Source organism: Dendrobates tinctorius, unplaced genomic scaffold (assembly GCF_039654945.1).
Source record: "Dendrobates tinctorius isolate UK_male_01 unplaced genomic scaffold, ASM3965494v1 ptg000029l, whole genome shotgun sequence".
NCBI lineage: Eukaryota > Metazoa > Chordata > Amphibia > Anura > Dendrobatidae > Dendrobates > Dendrobates tinctorius.
In genome coordinates this window covers 31443018-31463019 of record NW_027361697.1, presented here as the reverse complement: position 1 = coordinate 31463019, position 20002 = coordinate 31443018, and the positions used below count along the sequence as shown (strand labels likewise).

The 20002-nt window shown below is 45.9% G+C and overlaps 1 protein-coding gene across 1 annotated transcript in view; it reads left to right on the top strand.

Annotated features, from left to right (window-relative positions):
* Positions 1-20002, top strand: part of LOC141086029 (calcium-activated chloride channel regulator 1-like) — a 134956-nt gene that overhangs the window by 41689 nt on the left and 73265 nt on the right. Inside the window, exons 5-6 of the mRNA XM_073571762.1 lie at positions 4364-4514; positions 12270-12378. Of these exons, the coding sequence (XP_073427863.1) occupies positions 4364-4514; positions 12270-12378 (260 nt within the window). The remainder of the gene's footprint in view (positions 1-4363; positions 4515-12269; positions 12379-20002) is intronic.

Sequence of the window (20002 nt, the reverse complement as noted above, 5' to 3'; positions counted from 1 at the left end):
CTGTCTGCCATGGGGCGTAAACTGTATGGAAACACCTTCCAGTTCCCACCACCTAGACCGCTGCCGCAAACATCTGGTCCACCTATGTCATTTGTCTGTGTAGGGGATGAAGCCTTCCAGCTGTCAGAACACCTTTTGAAACCGTACTCTAGCAGAGGATTGACAAGACCAAAACGCATTTTTAATTACCGCCTCACAAGAGCAAGAAGAATGGTTGAATGTACCTTTGGTATTCTGACAGCCAAATGGCGGGTCCTATTGACTGCGATCAACCTCAAAACAGAAACTGTGGACGAGGTGATCAAAGCGTGCGTGGTACTCCACAATTTTGTTATCTGCAAGGAACCCATTTCCATTGAGGACACCTCTGAAGAAACCACCTTGCAAGATTACCATGACATTACCACTAGAAGTTCTGTGACGGTTTCAGTAATGAGGGACAATTTTGCACTATACTTTATGTCACCTCAAGGCAGAGTACACTGGCAGGATGACAGAGTGTGAAAGATTTGTGCCCTAACCAAACTTGTGTACCTTCTGTACCAACAGTATATACGTTTGCCAATCAAAGTTGGCTATCTTGTCATGGTCTCTATTTTTAGCTTTAGGCCACAGGTGTGTACCTGGTTGTGTTTTATGCAAAGTATTTCACCTTTTAACAAAAGTTGTGTACATTGTTAGGAAATCACCAACAATAAACACAACTTTTTAGGTGAAATACTTTGCTTCAAACACAACCAGGAACACAACTGTGGCAAAAAGCTAAAATTTACCCACAGTTATATACCTAGTTTTGAATACCATTTCACCTTTTAAATACCCTGTATTTAACCTTTTTCGCCGCAGAAAGAAATGACAGACAACCAGTGTAAAATAATTTAACTTTTATTGAAAAATGTTTTTTTTAGTAAACTTTTTTAAAATTTTAATAAACTTGTTTAATAAAACTTTGAAACTATAAAACTGAAACTATAAAACTGGTCATTTTTATTTAAATACACACATTATAATTCTGTGTAGTGTGTGGTGGAAATACTGCTGTAGGGGCTGCGGGACACTTCGACACTGGGAGTGTGGAGAGAGGACTGGGATCGTGGTGGGGAAGGAACAGTTAGAGGTGAAGGTGTGGAAAAAACTACAGAATGGGTGGACATGTGGGAAGCAGAAGAGGTGGTGGGTGGTGGAGTGGAGGGTTGGGCAGGGACTGTAGGAGCAGATGATGTTGATGGCAAGTTGTATGGGGAAGGAGTTTGGTACGGGGCAGGTTGCTGGAAGTGGGGAGATGTCTGGTACGGGGCAGGTTGCTGGAAGTGGGGAGATGTCTGGTACGGGGCAGGTTGCTGGAAGTGGGGAGATGTCTGGTACTGGGGAGGTTGCTGGTACTGGGGAGTTTGCAGGTACTGTGGAGGTTGCTGGTACTGGGGAGGTTGCTGGTGCTGGGGAGGTTGCTGGTGCTGGGGAGGTTGCTGGTGCTGGGGAGGTGGATGGTGCTGGGGAGGTGGATGGTGCTGGGGAGGTGGATGGTGCTGGGGAGGTGGATGGTATGTAATAGGAGGGGGAGGATGGAAAGTGGCTGGAGGTGGATGGTATGTAATAGGAGGGGGAGGATGGAAAGTGGCTGGAGGGGGTGTAGATGTAATAGGAGGGGGAGGATGGAAAGTGGCTGGAGGGGGTGCAGGTGGAGGAACTACTGTGGTGGGAGGAGGAGGAGGTTGGGAGGTAACTTGCTGGAGAGCAGCGTGGCATGAATGCATTACATGCATCTGCTGGGCAGGAGAGAGCGTTTCCATGCGCTCCACAACAGACCTGAAAAAGGTGTGGTTTGGCGAAGATCTTGCTTCTGAATGCATGGTTTGCAGAAGTGTCTTCACCTCCAGAATGCTGGAGTTGATCTGCTGATAGCCTGGGGAGATTTGCTCTGACAAGACTTTTAGACAGTTCTGGAAAGATGCATTCAGATGCAAGAACTCTGGCGCATAAGTCTTTTCCTGACCCCTCTGCCGCTGCCGCCCAGTACCCGCAGGTGTACTAGAGGTGGCAGGGGCAGAAGGGTGGGGTAAAGGGAAAGCGATCTCCTCACCAGCAGCTTCATGTAATGTAGGCGGCCACGATGCTCCTGTGCTGGTGGATGGGACAGATGGGTTGAATGTGTGGGAAGGCTGGGAAGGTGCAGATGTACCGGGGCGGTCGAAGTGTCCCTCGGTGCCGGTCTCCTCAGGGATCGCCTCAGAAGGGTCCAATCGTGCCGGCTCCCGAGTGCTGCTCACCGTGCTGTGGAATAAAGAGAAAAAAAAACAATTAAAATACTGACATGGTATGGCCCTGGCTGAAAAAAAAATTTACATATAACATTTTTTTTCACATGTGGTGTGTAATATTTACCTTCTGGTGACCATTGTTTCCCGGAGGAACGACAGGGCTTCTGCGTACTTGTACTTGCTCCTGCGTCCTCCAGATCCACTCGGGGCCCACATCTCTTTATTGAACTCCTTCTTGAAACGATCTCTCACAGACCGCCACCGATTCACAATTCTGTTCCCTGAAACGAGAAAGGAGTGGTTAGTATACAACATCAGTGTTTCCCAAACTCCAGTCCTCATGGTCCCCAGGGGTCATGTTTTCAGGATTTCCATAGTAAATAGAAATCCTGAACACATGATCCGTGGGGACCACGAGGACTGGAGTTCGGGAAACACTGGTTTACATCAAGCAACCGGTACTGTATATACTTACGCTCTTTAATCTGGGCCCGAGCTTCGAGGTCCTCCCAGCGGCCCACAAGGAGCGAACAGATTTCCTCCCAGAGTCGTCGGGTAACGATCAGGTCAGCGTGGCGGCGGTCAGCCATATTCCAGAGCGGCTCCCTTTCTCTGACGAGATCGATGAGGTGGTCCACATCAATCCCTCCATCCTCACCGTCAGAGTCGGGAGCACGCTGTGAAGGCTGTTAAAGAAAAAGACAAAAATAACATAATTAGCCTCCAGAAAAGAAATGAAATAAAAAGTGCAAAAAAACAAAGCAAAAATATTTATACTTACACGCTGGTGACCGCCGCGTTGCTGTCGCCGACGACCCTGGGAGGCACTGCGAGGACCTCTTGGCCAAGCACCAGATTGGGAAGACTAGAGAAGAAAACAAAAAATGTTATGTCTTTGGATGTAGGCATTTGTTTGCTGTGTGTGGTCTGCAGAACATTGTTTTCTATGTGTTGTGTGTAGTGTGATGTTGTGTTTCTGCGTTTGATGCAAAAAACTTACCAATTGTGAGCCCACTCCAGGTGTCTGTCCACCCCTTCCTTCTTCTTCTGGGAGCTCCTCTTCATCTTGTGATTCCTGTTTTGAAATAAAAGGCAATGAATAGACATATATTACAGAGAAGATGGATTTTGGAAATAAAAACTTACCGTCAAACGCTGACGATGCGAGGGAGGGCTCCCAGAAGATGATGTGCTGTCTTCCTGGTGGCCACACTCCATGCCTGTGGGTGGTGTTCCAGCTGCTGCCATTGCTGCTGCTGCTGCTGCATCTATTGGGCGGCTGTTGAATAAAGAGAAACAAAGGGCCAATGAATATCTTGATATTCAATAGCCCTAGTTTGGAGGAATGGGTTATTTGATAATTACCGTCTCTCATCTGCTGCTGGCCTCCCCTCAGCATGTTCTATTTGCTGCTCCATTTGGGGTGGTGGTGCGGATGGTGCTGCAGTGGTCTCCTGCCTTCTCCTGCTTCGCTTGGTTGCTTTCTTGGGTGGCATGTTGGGTGTGGCTGTGGGTCCCACTGTCTTGCTTTTATATATGTCTTGTGGGCAGAGCTACTGAGCATGCTCAGACCAAAAAACCGGATCCGGCCGCCGGATCAGGCTTTCGACGGATCCGGCGCATTGCGGCGCTCATAGGCTTTCATTGTGTGAAAAAGCCGGACGCGCCGGATCCGGCGTGTCCGGCTTTTTCGCTGGAGACAAAAAACGTTACAGTAGACGTTTTTTCCAGACGCCGGATCACGACACATTGCCGGATCCGGCGAAAACCGGATGAAACGCATGGCCATCCGGCGCGATCCGGCGCAAATGCAAGTCAATGGGGGGGAAACCGGATCCGGCATTGCATTTCGCCGGATCCGGTTTCTGTCAAAAGCGCCGGATCGCGCCTGACGGCGAAAACCTGATGTGTGAAAGAGGCCTAAGTCTACAAAAAACAGTCTGATGAGTTCTCCAATGAGAAACTTCGGGTTCTCACCTTGCTTTGCATTTACATAAGTAGATTTAACTAGGAAAAGATTAAACAGAACTTGGGATGGATAGCTCACTTTGAAAATAACACTTTTATAGCACAACGCTCTCATCATCTATATTTTGTTCCAACAGGCGGATATTATTATTTCAAGTCCTATTTGGAAATTTGGTGACAGCCTATATACTAATCAGTACAGAGGCTGCGGGGAGCAAGGAGAATACATTCATCTAACACCTGATTATTTGCTAAATGCAAATCTGTCCTCAGTGTATGGATCTCCAGGTAACATTCTAATACTCCATGAATGTTTTTTTAAAGCTTAAGACATGTACAAAGTGTCAGACTGGAGTGATACAGGCCACCAGTAAGACTGACTCTGTTCAGCTACATGCAAATATTACATTACCCTTATTTACAAATTTCCTTATTAGTCTATATAATACAAAACGGGTTAGTTTGGCAAATTAATGAAGAGATGCTGCTTCTTTCTGTAGATAGGGGATCAAATGTATTTTGTAAACTACTGCTCATGCTGAGTGTTAAGTGGCTTACTCCTGAATAGTGGTCCAACAGCCCTGGTGTGGGGCCATAACGTTCACTGTTATCCACCCCCACGCAGTGTCCACAGCCAGTTGAATAACCACAGACAACAGGTCTCTGGGATAACAGCTGCTTTACTTCAGCAGAACGGGGAGATATAACATGGAGTTATGGTAACAGTTCACATGGGGAATCCACGGCCAATACAGTTCAGGATTGGATTCTGTCACAGAATTGAGTTTCTGGAGCTTTAAGAACCTGTTTTAGTTAGAAGCAATACTTGCAGGTAATTATAAGAAGCTCAAAGTCTCTTGGTGGCATAAAGGCAGAAGAGGGAATATATGGCAATATGTACAGTCTTGAAATCTCATATTCATTTTCTCAGCTGGTCCCGGTATGTGCAGACATATACTTGAAGTATATAACAGATAATTTGCGGTGAGGCGGGGGACCCTCGATTTCCTCAACACACAGAGCAATAGGTTCTTCTGTACACATTTAGTGTGACCTAATGCTGGAGAAGTACACCTTAAACCGGACAGCAGGGATCCAAGGTTAAAAAAAGGTTAAAAGTCTTCAGCCATCTTGGCTGTAGAAGTCAGAGGAAGATCCAAGGCATTAGGCCTGGCTGTTTAAGTCTTGAGATGAAGAGAAGGATTAACCTCCAGGCTTGGAGCCTGGAGGGGGTCAAGAGACCCCTCACATGAGGTCTGCTGTTATGAACAGGTCACCGAGGAGGATGGCAGGAATAGGCTAGGCCACCAAGAAACCAGAAAGGTTGGTAACTTAGTGGATTGCAAACCCCTAATCCTAACAACACAACTAACAGTAGCTGTGGAGCGTACCTACGATGCCCTAGATGCCTCGACACAGCCGGAGAACTAACTAGGCCTAAAGCAAGAAAGGTGAAATCTAAACTGCCCCGGAGTAGAACCATTCAGGCCTCCAAACAAATGCACTGTCAGGATGCAGTGGACCCATATAATAAAGACGGCAACACAGGTGCAAAAATACCAATCAAGCAACTGCTCCAGCCTACCAATACATGGAGGGGGCGATTGCCTGGTATGTTGATGCACAAAACAACTTGTATGCGGCGCTGTTCACACTATGGCCCGCACAGCATCCAGGCCAGCCTAGTACCAACACCCTTCTATTAGTTCAGGCGGGCTGCCCAGCGCTAAAAAAATGCATGCCGTGTGAACAACAGACACCGCAGTTTACAAGACCAAATGGGCCCAACTGCACCCCGAATAAAAGGTGCAAAAAACACATTTAAAAAAATGTGGAGTATTAGCTGATATTTTGGCCAAAATACGTGAGCCCGTAACCTACGTCAAAGATCTCCACGCTTACGGGTACCTAACACTAAATAATAATACAGCACAGTACAAAAAGAGGACTTGAAAATCCTCCAATAATGAGAACAGCAAAAGAACAACAAGGTTTACCCATACAGACCTCCAAACAAATGCACTGTCAGGATGCAGTGGACCCATATAATAAAGATGGCAACACAGGTGCAAAAATACCAATCAAGCAACTGCTCCAGCCTACCAATACATGGAGGGGGCGATTGCCTGGTATGTTGATGCACAAGACAACTTGTATGCGGCGCTGTTCACACTATGGCCCGCACAGCATCCAGGCCAGCCTAGTACCATTATTTAGTGTTAGGTACCCGTAAGCATGGAGATCTTTGACGTAGGTTACGGGCTCACGTATTTTGGCCAAAATATCAGCTAATACTCCACTTTTTTTTAAATGTGTTTTTTGCACCTTTTATTCGGGGTGCAGTTGGGCCCATTTGGTCTTGTAAACTGCGGTGTCTGTTGTTCACACGGCATGCATTTTTTTAGCGCTGGGCAGCCCGCCTGAACTAATAGAAGGGTGTTGGTACTAGGCTGGCCTGGATGCTGTGCGGGCCATAGTGTGAACAGCGCCGCATACAAGTTGTTTTGTGCATCAATATACCAGGCAATCGCCCCCTCCATGTATTGGTAGGCTGGAGCAGTTGCTTGATTGGTATTTTTGCACCTGTGTTGCCATCTTTATTATATGGGTCCACTGCATCCTGACAGTGCATTTGTTTGGAGGCCTGTATGGGTAAACCTTGTTGTTCTTTTGCTGTTCTCATTATTGGAGGATTTTCAAGTCCTCTTTTTGTACTGTGCTGTATTATTATTTAGTGTTAGGTACCCGTAAGCGTGGAGATCTTTGACGTAGGTTACGGGCTCACGTATTTTGGCCAAAATATCAGCTAATACTCCACATTTTTTTAAATGTGTTTTTTGCACCTTTTATTCGGGGTGCAGTTGGGCCCATTTGGTCTTGTAAACTGCGGTGTCTGTTGTTCACACGGCATGCATTTTTTTAGCGCTGGGCAGCCCGCCTGAACTAATAGAAGGGTGTTGGTACTAGGCTGGCCTGGATGCTGTGCGGGCCATAGTGTGAACAGCGCCGCATACAAGTTGTTTTGTGCATCAACATACCAGGCAATTGCCCCCTCCATGTATTGGTAGGCTGGAGCAGTTGCTTGATTGGTATTTTTGCACCTGTGTTGCCATCTTTATTATATGGGTCCACTGCATCCTGACAGTGCTTTTTTTTGGAGGCCTGTATGGGTAAACCTTGTTGTTCTTTTGCTGTTCCCGGAGTAGAACCCCAAAGAAATAGATAGCCCCCAAACATATATTGTCGGTGACACCAGATGAGGGACAAACACAGGCAGAAAATAGACTGAGCAAATGATGGGGCCAAAACTGTCTAGATAGGATAGGAAAGGAAAGACACTGTCTGCAATCACGTAAAAACCCTAAAAAATCCAACACGTCTGATGTACAAAAAACTCTAAGGTCTCACGACCTCTCCCCCACTATATCAGCATTCTGGTGTAAACTGGCAGCAAAGCAAAAGAGACTAATATAACAGGGGACTGAACAAACTGACACAAGCTGTAACATATGGAGCAGGGTACAGCACATCCCCAGCAGGGAGCATGCTGAATCCGCAAAGCAAAGTAGAAAGAGGCAAAACCAGAGCAGAAGCAAAGAAGTATCAAATGAACAACTTAGCTGAAAAATGCAGGATCAGGCAGGAGACAGCAGCCCTCAAGTTGCACAAGAAGAACTAATCACCAGCAACAATTGAGGGAAGCCTGCTCACTTAAATACTCCCAATCAGTAACCTCAGATCTCCAATCATCATCATCAGATGGCAGACCTCTGTCAATCTGGCCAGCTCCACTACCCACAGTAACCACCAGAGGGAGCCCCGACTCAGAAGTAAGAGAATTCACAACAGTCTGCTCTGGGTCACATCTTGAACCAGACTCCTCAGGGAACCTTCCAGAACCCTATCTTGTCTCCACAGAGACTGGCGGTAGCTCCTGCCACTGAGCCTTGGTGACAGGGTCACCAACCAATAGGATAACTCTCAATTCTTGTGTCAGACTTCGCATTGTGAGATTAATATATAAATCATGAACATATGAGATTAGTGAGTAATGGATTCATTTAAACCATATAACAGTAAAAGGATGACTTAGGGGTGAGTTGAAGGGTACAAAAGCTATTCACGGTCCAGGGTTACTTAAAGAAACATACCCAGTCTGGAGCGGGTCACTATAGTGGCCCTCCAAGGAATTCACCTGTTCCCCTGAGAGCCAGTCCGAGCATCCATTTATGATATTATATTTTGAAGCACAGGTGAAGTATTTGTAAAATAATGAATTGAAAAAAGTTTGATGATTGATTGTTGCATATTATTCATATCTTTATTCCTACCCCTAAGGAAAACCTGTCACCAGGTCAAAAATAAATGTCCAGTTTAGTTTTATTTTTGCCATTCCTCTTAGTATGATGGGATCTTTTTCCAGAGACAAGGGCTTTTTTATTTAGTGAAAATTTGTATGGTCTTTACCAAGGGGTGTGGTGCATAGAATTCTCTTGGGGTGCGTGTCTTTAGTCTGTTCTTTCTGCATTATTGCCCTTGTGAGCTATGACTCCTTGGCAAACACCATTAAAAAGTAGTACTGTATTACATAAAATTGTCAATATCTTAAAAAACTGTATAGCAGATAGAAAAAAGATTGCAGAATGGAATAAGAGGGAACAGCGGGAATAAAACCAGAGCAAAATCTGGCCACTTTTGACTTGCTGACAGGTGATTGGGGTAACAATATCAGACAATGGCTATATCTGTAATAGATATTTATTACTGCTGTTCAGTAATGTGTCAGAATTGACAAGCCATTGACAACCATTGCAGCAGAGCAGGGACTAGCCCAGCCCCTGAAACTGACATCAGGGATGCTTTGTTTCAGGGTGCAAAAATATCTGCAGCAGTGAGGATGTCACCTTTGAGTATCCCAGCAAACAATGGGGATTCTCAAATAAAATATCACTGGAACAAAAGTAAAAAAATTGTAGGGGAAATTTAATTGGAGGATATTAGAAAAGTGATTAGATTATTTAATTTAATTTGGTTTCTGAACCCGTTTAATCTCTATTGTGGGTAGAACAATTGGGGGTTTTCTAAGATATGCTATCCTGAAATATCTTGCTAAAAATAACCTCATAGCCCAGCATCAACATGGGTTTATTAGTTATCGTTCCTGTCAAACTAGTCTGATAAGAAAATTTTCTTAGGAGGTAAGTTCCAGACTGGACCAAGGATCAACATGTTAGGCTATGGGTAGAACGAGATGGACTTAAAGTCTTCCTTCAACCTTAAAAACTATGTTACTATGTTACTATATAAGGTAAGACTGTGGATGCTGTCTATATGGAAATTACAAAGGCATTTCAGTAAAGTTCCACATAAAGGTTCATACATAAATTGAGAACAATGAAACTAGTAGAAAATTTGTGTAATTGGTTAACAACTGGCTCAATGATAGGAAACAGACGGTGGTTAAAAATGGAACACATTCTGACTAAGTCAGAGTTAACAGTGCGGCGCCACAGGGGCCAGTATTTGGCCCTCTTTTTAGACATTTATTAATGACTTTGCAGAGGGCACACAAAGTAAAACTTCAATATTTGCTGATGATACTAAACTCTGCAAGGTAACTAACATAGAGAAGGATAATTTAATATTACAGAGGGATCTATGTAAGCTTGAGTTGTAGACTAAGAAATGGCATTTGAATTTTAGAGTAGATAAATGTAATGTCATGGACTTGGGCCGAGGAAGTTAAATGTACAATTATGTGCTAAATGGTAAAACACTCGGTAAAACTGTCAATGAAATACTTAGTGTAGGGGTGAATGGCAAAGTCAACTTTATTGACAAGCACCAGGAAGCTGCTAAAAAGACATACACAATCATGGAATGCAGTAAAAGTGGCAGAGAAGCTCATAGCAAAAACACAGTTTTGACTCAATACAAGTCACTACTGCGGCCACACTTGGAATACTGTGGATAATTTGGTACTCAGTGTATAAGAAGGAAATACACCACCGTTGGAAAGTTTAGGGTCACCCAGAAAATTTTGTGTTTTCCATGAAAACACATACTTTTATTAATCAAATTAGTTGCCAAATAAATTGAGAATATTGACCAGACATTGACAAGGTTAGAAAAAAAGATTTTTATTTGAAATAGTAATTTTCTCCTTCAAACTTTGCTTTCATCAAAGAATGCTCCCTTTGCAGCAATTACAGCATTGCAGACCTTTGGCATTCTAACAGTTAATTTGCTGAGGTAATCTGGAGAAATTTCACCCCATGCTTCCAGAAGCCCCTCCCACAAGTTGGTTTTGCTTGATGGGCACTTTTTGCGTATCAAATCATCCCGCTTTTGCCCCATTCAAAATAAAACAATAAAAAATCAAATATACACATATTTGGTATCACTGCATTCACAATCGCCCAATCTATCAATATAAAAAAAAAGAATTAACCCAATCAATAAAGAAGAAAAAAAGTCAAAATGCCAGAATAACTTTTTTTGGTCGTCGCAACATTGCATTAAAATGCAATAACGGGTGATCAAAAGATTGTATCTGCACCAAAATGGTATCATTGAAAACGTCAGCTCGGCATGCAAAAATTAAGCCCTCACGCAACCCAGGTCAATTTTTGTTTTCCTTTCTCAATCTGTATTAAACATCTTGCAGTTTTCACTCTGGCCACTCCTGCTATTCCAGAATCTTACATAGTGTCCTTTCAGGAAATTCACAAGTACATTAGCAGCGGTAGACTGACTCAGACCTTATCTTTTGTATTGAAGCATCTAATGAGTGTGTGCAAAATCATCAGAAAGGTAAGGGGAGCGTGGTCAGATGAGACATTGCGTGTTAGGAATTCCTATTATAAATGGTGGCTTCTATATTATCAGCTGAATATAGATCTGTTACCTGTCATTGTAATTCTGCCTGTGTGATCATAAGACTTTTGAAAAGTCTTCTGTAAGGAACTGGAAGTATGACTCTAATATAGACCAGTGGCCAGTCTAAAAGTACAAGATTTTTGCTTATTTTGCTTTAATACAAATCATGATATGAAAAAACCATTACCAAAATGTTTAATAAAAATAATTTAACACAAAATCTAATACAAACAATAGGTCATTTCCTGATGATATATTCCCACTATATACATTTTTGAAACACTCTTTGTTAACATGTAGATTGTTTAGAATGTGATGAGTCATGTGTCCATAATCCGTAAAATAACTAGACCTTACAATTCAGGCACCGTATTTTTCAGACTATAAGTCGCTCTTTTTCCCCCAAAATTTTGGGGGAAAATGGGGGTGCATCTTATAGTTGGAATATAACTACAAATACTGTTGCGGCAGCAGGAGTCGGATTATTCTGCGGTGGTCAGGGTCCCATGCTGCTGGGCGATGATCACATTCCCTTCCCAGGCTGGTGCGACTGGTATGGCATGTTCGGCGGTGGTGCTCTGTTATGTCAAGGGCTTCGCCGGCATTTTGTGAAAGCCCGGAGGCCCCTCACACATCCATTGCTGCGATGCAGTGGCCTCCGGGAAAATGGCCGCCGGGGGAGTGGCGCATGCTCAGATTGAGATCTTGGCAATGGGGATGATATCTTGTTGCCCTGATCTCAATCTGAGCATGTGCCGCACCCGGTGGCCATTTTCCCAGAGATCACAGCATCGCAGCAATGGATGTACGAGGCCTCCGGGCTTTCACATGATCCTGGCGGAGCCCCCTGCACCACAGAGCACCACCGCCAAACCTGTCGAACCTGCTGCACCAGCCACACCAGCCTGGGATGGGATTTCCCAGAGGCCACCGCACCTGCTGCACAAACCTGGGATGGGAGTCATATCGCCGAACCACCGAACATACCCTGTGACCCCGCTCCACAAGCTCTGACTATTCCCCAGGTAAGCTGAATTTGGACTGTAAGACTGACCCCATTTTGACATATTTTTTTTGCTTAGTTTCCTTCAATTTGGGATGCGTCTTAAGGTCCGGTGAGCCTTATAGTCTGAAAAATACGGTATATGTTTTATTTTTTCTTAGGAAGAACATTTGTCCATGAATGGGCGCACCTCCGCTGGGGAGTCTTCGATGAATATAGCACTGATATTCCCTATTACATTTCTGGAGAACTTAAAGTAGAAGCTACTAGGTAACTCAAACTGTGAATACGGTAATTATATTCATTATGAATATTATGTCTCTTTCTTGTGCCATCATAAAGCACATACATACAGGAAGTGGGTGGCAGGAATAGTCATGACTAGAGTTGAGCGAAACGGGTCGAAAAATTTCAAAAGTCGCCGACTTTTGGCAAAGTCGGGTTTCATGAAACGAAACCCGACCCTAGGATGAGGTCGGCCACGAGGTCGGCGACTTACGCGCCAAAGTCGCGTTTCAAAAGTTTGTTTTGCGCTCTTTTTCAGCCAATCAGGATCCACGGACACTGTGGGCAACGTGATGACATAGGCATGGGTCACCACCATCTTTCAGAAGGGCATGCAAGTGATTGGCTTGCTTTGGGGGGCGTCACAGGGGGTATAAAAGGGCGTGCACGCCGACCGCCATGTTACTCATGCTGATCTCAGAATAGGGAGAGCTGCTGCTGCTGCTGATTTTGTAGGGAGAGCGTTAGGCAGGGAAGAAGACACCAAAAACTGCTTCTGCTGCTAGCGATTTTGCCTGTACAACACACCAGTCACTGTGTGTGCAGTGCAAGGGGAGGCTATATAGTGGTGTATCAGTGGTGTTGGTTGTTGGGCTGCCTTCTAAGGCTTCCTGACATTCCTGCATTGCTGTTTACCCACTGCTCCGCAAACTGCTTTTTAAAAGCAATCCCAATTTTTTTTTTGTCCTGCTGAGAAGAAAAAAAAACTGCTTCTGCTGCTAGCGATTTTGCCTGTACAACACATCAGTCACTGTGTGTGCAGTGCAAGGGGAGGCTATATAGTGGTGTATCAGTGGTGTTGGTTGTTGGGCTGCCTTCTAAGGCTTCCTGACATTCCTGCATTGCTGTTTACCCACTGCTCCGCAAACTGCTTTTTTAAAAGCAATCCCAATTTTTTTTTTGTCCTGCTGAGAAGAAAAAAAAACTGCTTCTGCTGCTAGCGATTTTGCCTGTACAACACATCAGTCACTGTGTGTGCAGTGCAAGGGGAGGCTATATAGTGGTGTATCAGTGGTGTTGGTTGTTGGGCTGCCTTCTAAGGCTTCCTGACATTCCTGCATTGCTGTTTACCCACTGCTCCGCAAACTGCTTTTTTAAAAGCAATCCCAATTTTTTTTTTTGTCCTGCTGAGGTACTGAGCGTGCATTTTTTCACACCATACAGCGGTGTACGCTCCTCACACAGTACCGTGTAACGGCTGTTATCACAGCCACAGTGAAGCTATCAGTGTGTCACTCTGTGAGAATAAAACGAGGACATGTTCCGTTCTTACAGACCTGCACTCTAGGGAGATTCCTATTCTGCCCAATTCTACATACACCTTGTAGTTTGTGATACACTAGCCAATTTCTGCCTGTGACATAGCGCTGTGAAATTCAGTGGGCCTCACACAATCCATAAGTGTCCAGTGTCCACAAGTGTGTGCAGAAATTCAAAATCTCCCTTATCCTCTAGTCACTTTGGTCACAGCTGTGCCATCGAGCCTGTGACAGAGCGCTCAGATATCAGTGGGCCTCACACAATCCAAAAGTGTCCAGTGTCCACAAGTGTCTGCTGAAATTCAAAATCTCCCTTATCCTCTAGTCACTTTTGTCACAGCTGTGCCATCGAGCCTGTGACATAGCGCTCAGATATCAGTGGGCCTCACACAATCCAAAAGTGTCCAGTGTCCACAAGTGTCTGCAGAAATTCAAAATCTCCCTTATCCTCTCGTCACTTTTGTCACAGCTGTGCCATCGAGCCTGTCACATAGCGCTCAGATATTCATTGGGCCTCACACAATCCAAAAGTGTCCAGTGTCCACAAGTGTCTGCTGAAATTCAAAATCTCACTTATCCTCTAGTCACTTTGGTCACAGCTGTGCCATCGAGCCTGTCACATAGCACTCAGATATTCATTGGGCCTCACACAATCCAAAAGTGTCCAGTGTCCACAAGTGTCTGCTGAAATTCAAAATCTCCCTTATCCTCTTGTCACTTTTGTCACAGCTGTGCCATCGAGCCTGTGACATAGCGCTCAGATATCAGTGGGCCTCACACAATCCAAAAGTGTCCAGTGTCCACAAGTGTCTGCAGAAATTCAAAATCTCCCTTATCCTCTCGTCACTTTTGTCACAGCTGTGCCATCGAGCCTGTCACATAGCGCTCAGATATTCATTGGGCCTCACACAATCCAAAAGTGTCCAGTGTCCACAAGTGTCTGCTGAAATTCAAAATCTCCCTTATCCTCTAGTCACTTTTGTCACAGCTGTGCCATCGAGCCTGTGACATAGCGCTCAGATATCAGTGGGCCTCACACAATCCAAAAGTGTCCAGTGTCCACAAGTGTCTGCAGAAATTCAAAATCTCCCTTATCCTCTCGTCACTTTTGTCACAGCTGTGCCATCGAGCCTGTCACATAGCGCTCAGATATTCATTGGGCCTCACACAATCCAAAAGTGTCCAGTGTCCACAAGTGTCTGCTGAAATTCAAAATCTCACTTATCCTCTAGTCACTTTGGTCACAGCTGTGCCATCGAGCCTGTCACATAGCGCTCAGATATTCATTGGGCCTCACACAATCCAAAAGTGTCCAGTGTCCACAAGTGTCTGCTGAAATTCAAAATCTCCCTTATCCTCTAGTCACTTTGGTCACAGCTGTGCCATCGAGCCTGTGACATAGCGCTCAGATATCAGTGGGCCTCACACAATCCAAAAGTGTCCAGTGTCCACAAGTGTCTGCTGAAATTCAAAATCTCCCTTATCCTCTAGTCACTTTGGTCACAGCTGTGCCATCGAGCCTGTGACATAGCGCTCAGATATCAGTGGGCCTCACACAATCCAAAAGTGTCCAGTGTCCACAAGTGTGTGCAGAAATTCAAAATCTCCCTTATCCTCTAGTCACTTTGGTCACAGCTGTGCCATCGAGCCTGTAACAGAGTGCTCAGATATTCAGTGGGCCTCACACAATCCAAAAGTGTCCAGTGTCCACAAGTGTCTGCAGAAATTCAAAATCTCCCTTATCCTCTAGTCACTTTGGTCACAGCTGTGCCATCGAGCCTGTGACAGAGCGCTCAGATATTCAGTGGGCCTCACACAATCCAAAAGTGTCCAGTGTCCACAAGTGTGTGCAGAAATTCAAAATCTCCCTTATCCTCTAGTCACTTTGGTCACAGCTGTGCCATCGAGCCTGTCACATAGCGCTCAGATATTCATTGGGCCTCACACAATCCAAAAGTGTCCAGTGTCCACAAGTGTCTGCTGAAATTCAAAATCTCACTTATCCTCTAGTCACTTTGGTCACAGCTGTGCCATCGAGCCTGTCACATAGCGCTCAGATATTCATTGGGCCTCACACAATCCAAAAGTGTCCAGTGTCCACAAGTGTCTACTGAAATTCAAAATCTCCCTTATCCTCTAGTCACTTTGGTCACAGCTGTGCCATCGAGCCTGTGACATAGCGCTCAGATATCAGTGGGCCTCACACAATCCAAAAGTGTCCATTGTCCACAAGTGTCTGCTGAAATTCAAAATCTCCCTTATCCTCTAGTCACTTTGGTCACAGCTGTGCCATCGAGCCTGTGACATAGCGCTCAGATATCAGTGGGCCTCACACAATCCAAAAGTGTCCAGTGTCCACAAGTGTGTGCAGAAATTCAAAATCTCCCTTATCCTCTAGTCACTTTGGTCACAGCTGTGCCATCGAGCCTGTAACAGAGTGCTCAGATATTCAGTGGGCCTCACACAATCCAAAAGTGTCCAGTGTCCACAAGTGTCTGCAGAAATTCAAAATCTCCCTTATCCTCTAGTCACTTTGGTCACAGCTGTGCCATCGAGCCTGTGACAGAGCGCTCAGATATTCAGTGGGCCTCACACAATCCAAAAGTGTCCAGTGTCCACAAGTGTGTGCAGAAATTCAAAATCTCCCTTATCCTCTAGTCACTTTGGTCACAGCTGTGCCATCGAGCCTGTCACATAGCGCTCAGATATTCATTGGGCCTCACACAATCCAAAAGTGTCCAGTGTCCACAAGTGTCTGCTGAAATTCAAAATCTCACTTATCCTCTAGTCACTTTGGTCACAGCTGTGCCATCGAGCCTGTCACATAGCGCTCAGATATTCATTGGGCCTCACACAATCCAAAAGTGTCCAGTGTCCACAAGTGTCTGCTGAAATTCAAAATCTCCCTTATCCTCTAGTCACTTTGGTCACAGCTGTGCCATCGAGCCTGTGACATAGCGCTCAGATATCAGTGGGCCTCACACAATCCAAAAGTGTCCAGTGTCCACAAGTGTCTGCTGAAATTCAAAATCTCCCTTATCCTCTAGTCACTTTGGTCACAGCTGTGCCATCGAGCCTGTGACATAGCGCTCAGATATCAGTGGGCCTCACACAATCCAAAAGTGTCCAGTGTCCACAAGTGTGTGCAGAAATTCAAAATCTCCCTTATCCTCTAGTCACTTTTGTCACAGCTGTGCCATCGAGCCTGTGACATAGCGCTCAGATATCAGTGGGCCTCACACAATTCAAAAGTGTCCAGTGTCCACAAGTGTGTGCAGAAATTCAAAATCTCCCTTATCCTCTAGTCACTTTGGTCACAGCTGTGCCATCGAGCCTGTGACAGAGCGCTCAGATATTCAGTGGGCCTCACACAATCCAAAAGTGTCCAGTGTCCACAAGTGTGTGCAGAAATTCAAAATCTCCCTTATCCTCTAGTCACTTTGGTCACAGCTGTGCCATCGAGCCTGTGACAGAGCGCTCAGATATTCAGTGGGCCTCACACAATCCAAAAGTGTCCAGTGTCCACAAGTGTCTGCAGAAATTCAAAATCTCCCCTGTCCTATGGACACCTTGTACCTTGTTTTACATTACCATATAGTTTGTTGGATTTTGTCTACATTTCTACCAAAAATGAGGAAGGCTGGTGGAAGAGGCCGTGGAATTGGGCGGGGGTTGGCAGCTGGTAATGATGGTGTTGGTGGTGGATCTGATGGTAGTGGCAAGAGCAAAATAGGACCGAATACAGGAGGTGTTGAGCCTGCGTCATCGTCTGGCTACATAAGGCCTCGAACGCTTAGTTTTCTAGGAGTTGGCAAACCGCTTTTAAAGCCAGAGCATCAGGAAAAAGTTTTGTCTTACATTGCTGACTCAGCCTCCAGCTCTATCGCCTCCTCTTCTTCAGTTGTAAAAAGTAAAAGCACTGAGTCGTCATTGGAGGCTCATGTTCATGAACCACACCTTTCCTTGTGTCCTTCACCCCAACCAAGATTGAAGGATGACGCAGGCCATACTACTGATTACTCCATGGAGCTGTTTTCACATACCATGCCTGGATTATCAAGTGAAATGGTGAATTACCCAGACCAAGATGAATCTGACATGGAGTGCACTGATGCACAGCCGCTGATGGATGATTCTGCTGGTACATTCACTCAGAGCACTACATTGTCCTCGCAGTGTACAGAGCCAGATTCTGACCCTGATGAGACTCAGGTGCCCCTTCCCGCACACTATACCACCATACACGGTGACACAGAGGAAGGTGCACATGACATAGAAAAGGAGGTGATGGATGACCCAGTTGTTGACCCAGATTGGCATCCATTGGGGGAAGAGGGTGCTGCTTCCAATAGCTCAGATGAGGAGTATCCACAGCAGACATCGACATCGCAACAGCTGTTATCTGGCAGGCCCGGAGCACTCCAAAGACAGGTTCCAAACATCAAAAGAGTTGCTGGACAGCTTGTCCAGAGGGTCAAAAGATCACAGTGTGCTAGGCCGCAAAATGTCTGCCAAAGTAGGAAGAGTGCAGTGTGGCACTTTTTTGAACAAAATCCTCATGATCAGGCCAAGGTTATCTGTAAGAAGTGCGCAAAGACCTTTAGCCGAGGGAAAAATCTGAAAAATTTGAATACCAGTTGCATGCTTAGACATTTAACCAGCATGCACTTGCAAGCATGGACACAACACCAAACCTCAAGTGCCACATGTGCAACTGATCACAACGAAGGTAGTCAGCAACGCTACATTGTTTCCCCCACTATAAGCCCACCGGTTAGCACAGCAGCAAATGTTGAGGTGTCGTTGCAAGGCCACAGCAGTCAGGGAATCCCACTGTTATATCAACGAAAGACTGATTCTAGGCCATCAGAAAGAACACCAACTCCATCACCATCATCAACCCTCTCTCAGTCCGCCCTATCCACCGCTACTTCCACCATATGCAGCTCTCAAGTCCAGCTCACCCTCCCAGACACTATGAGTAGGTCAAGAAAGTACTCAGTCTCTCATCCGCGTACACTGGGTTTGAACGCCCACATTGCCAAACTAATCTCGTTTGAGATGATGCCCTTTCGGTTGGTGGAAAGCGCAGCTTTCCGCGAACTCATGGCCTATGCAGTACCACGCTATGACCTACCCAGTCGCCACTTCTTCTCTCGCAAAGCCATCCCAGCCCTCCACCATCATGTGAAAGACCGCATTGTTCATGCACTCAAGCAGTCAGTGAGCGGAAAGGTGCACCTCACAACTGATGCATGGTCCAGTCGGCATGGCCAGGGCCGTTACGTGTCCATCACTGTGCACTGGGTTAATGTGGTGGATGCAGGGTCCACAGGGGACAGCGGTGGTGGGACAGTGCTGCCTAGCCCACGGTATAGGAAACAGTTGGCTGTAGGCGTTCGACCCTCCTCCTCCTCCTCCTCCTCCAGAAGCGAAAGCTCGTCCACAGAGCACATTCGTACGAGCACTCCATCTGCAGCTGCCACTGTTGCACACGAGGTGTCCCCCTATCGAGCAGCTAGTGGAAAGCGTCAGCAGGCAGTGTTGCAGATGATGTGTTTGGGCGACAGACACACCGCCGAGATGCTGGCCGAGTACTTTCAGCGACAAACTGAGTCATGGCTGGGCAGTGTACATCTTGAGGCAGGCAAGGTAGTTAGTGATAACGGGCGTAATTTTGTGGCAGCCATAGCCCTTTCAAAACTCAGCCACATACCTTGCTTGGCTCACACCTTGAACCTGGTGGTGCAGTGCTTCCTCAAAAATTATCCGGAGTTAACAGCCCTGCTCCAGAAGGTGCGAAGACTGTGCGCGCACATCCGCCGGTCGCCTGTACACTCCGTTCGTATGCAGAATCTGCAGCGATTGCTCCACCTTCCCAACCACCGCCTCATTATCGACATTGCAACAAGGTGGAACTCCACCCTGCACATGGTGGAGCGGCTGTGCGAGCAGAGGCAGGCCATAATGCATTTGTGGGAGGATACACGGCCAGGCACTTTGAGAGCAGACATGGAGTTGACCGGTGTGCAGTGGTCGAAGCTGAAAGACCTCTGTAAAGTCCTTCAGTGTTTTGAGGAATGCACACGGCTGGTAAGTGCAGACGACGCCATCCTAAGCATGAGCATCCCACTTATGCGTCTGCTCATGCAAACTTTGACGCACCTTAAGGAGCAGGCTTCTGCAGCGAATGTTGATGAGGAGGAAGAGGAGGAGGGAATCCTTGATGACATTCAGCCATTGTCTGCTCAGGGACCTCTCCTGGACGAGGTGGAGGAAGAAGAGGAGGAGGAGGAGGATGATGGGGATGATTACTTAGAGGAGGAGGATGCATCTCGTGGGGCAAGTGA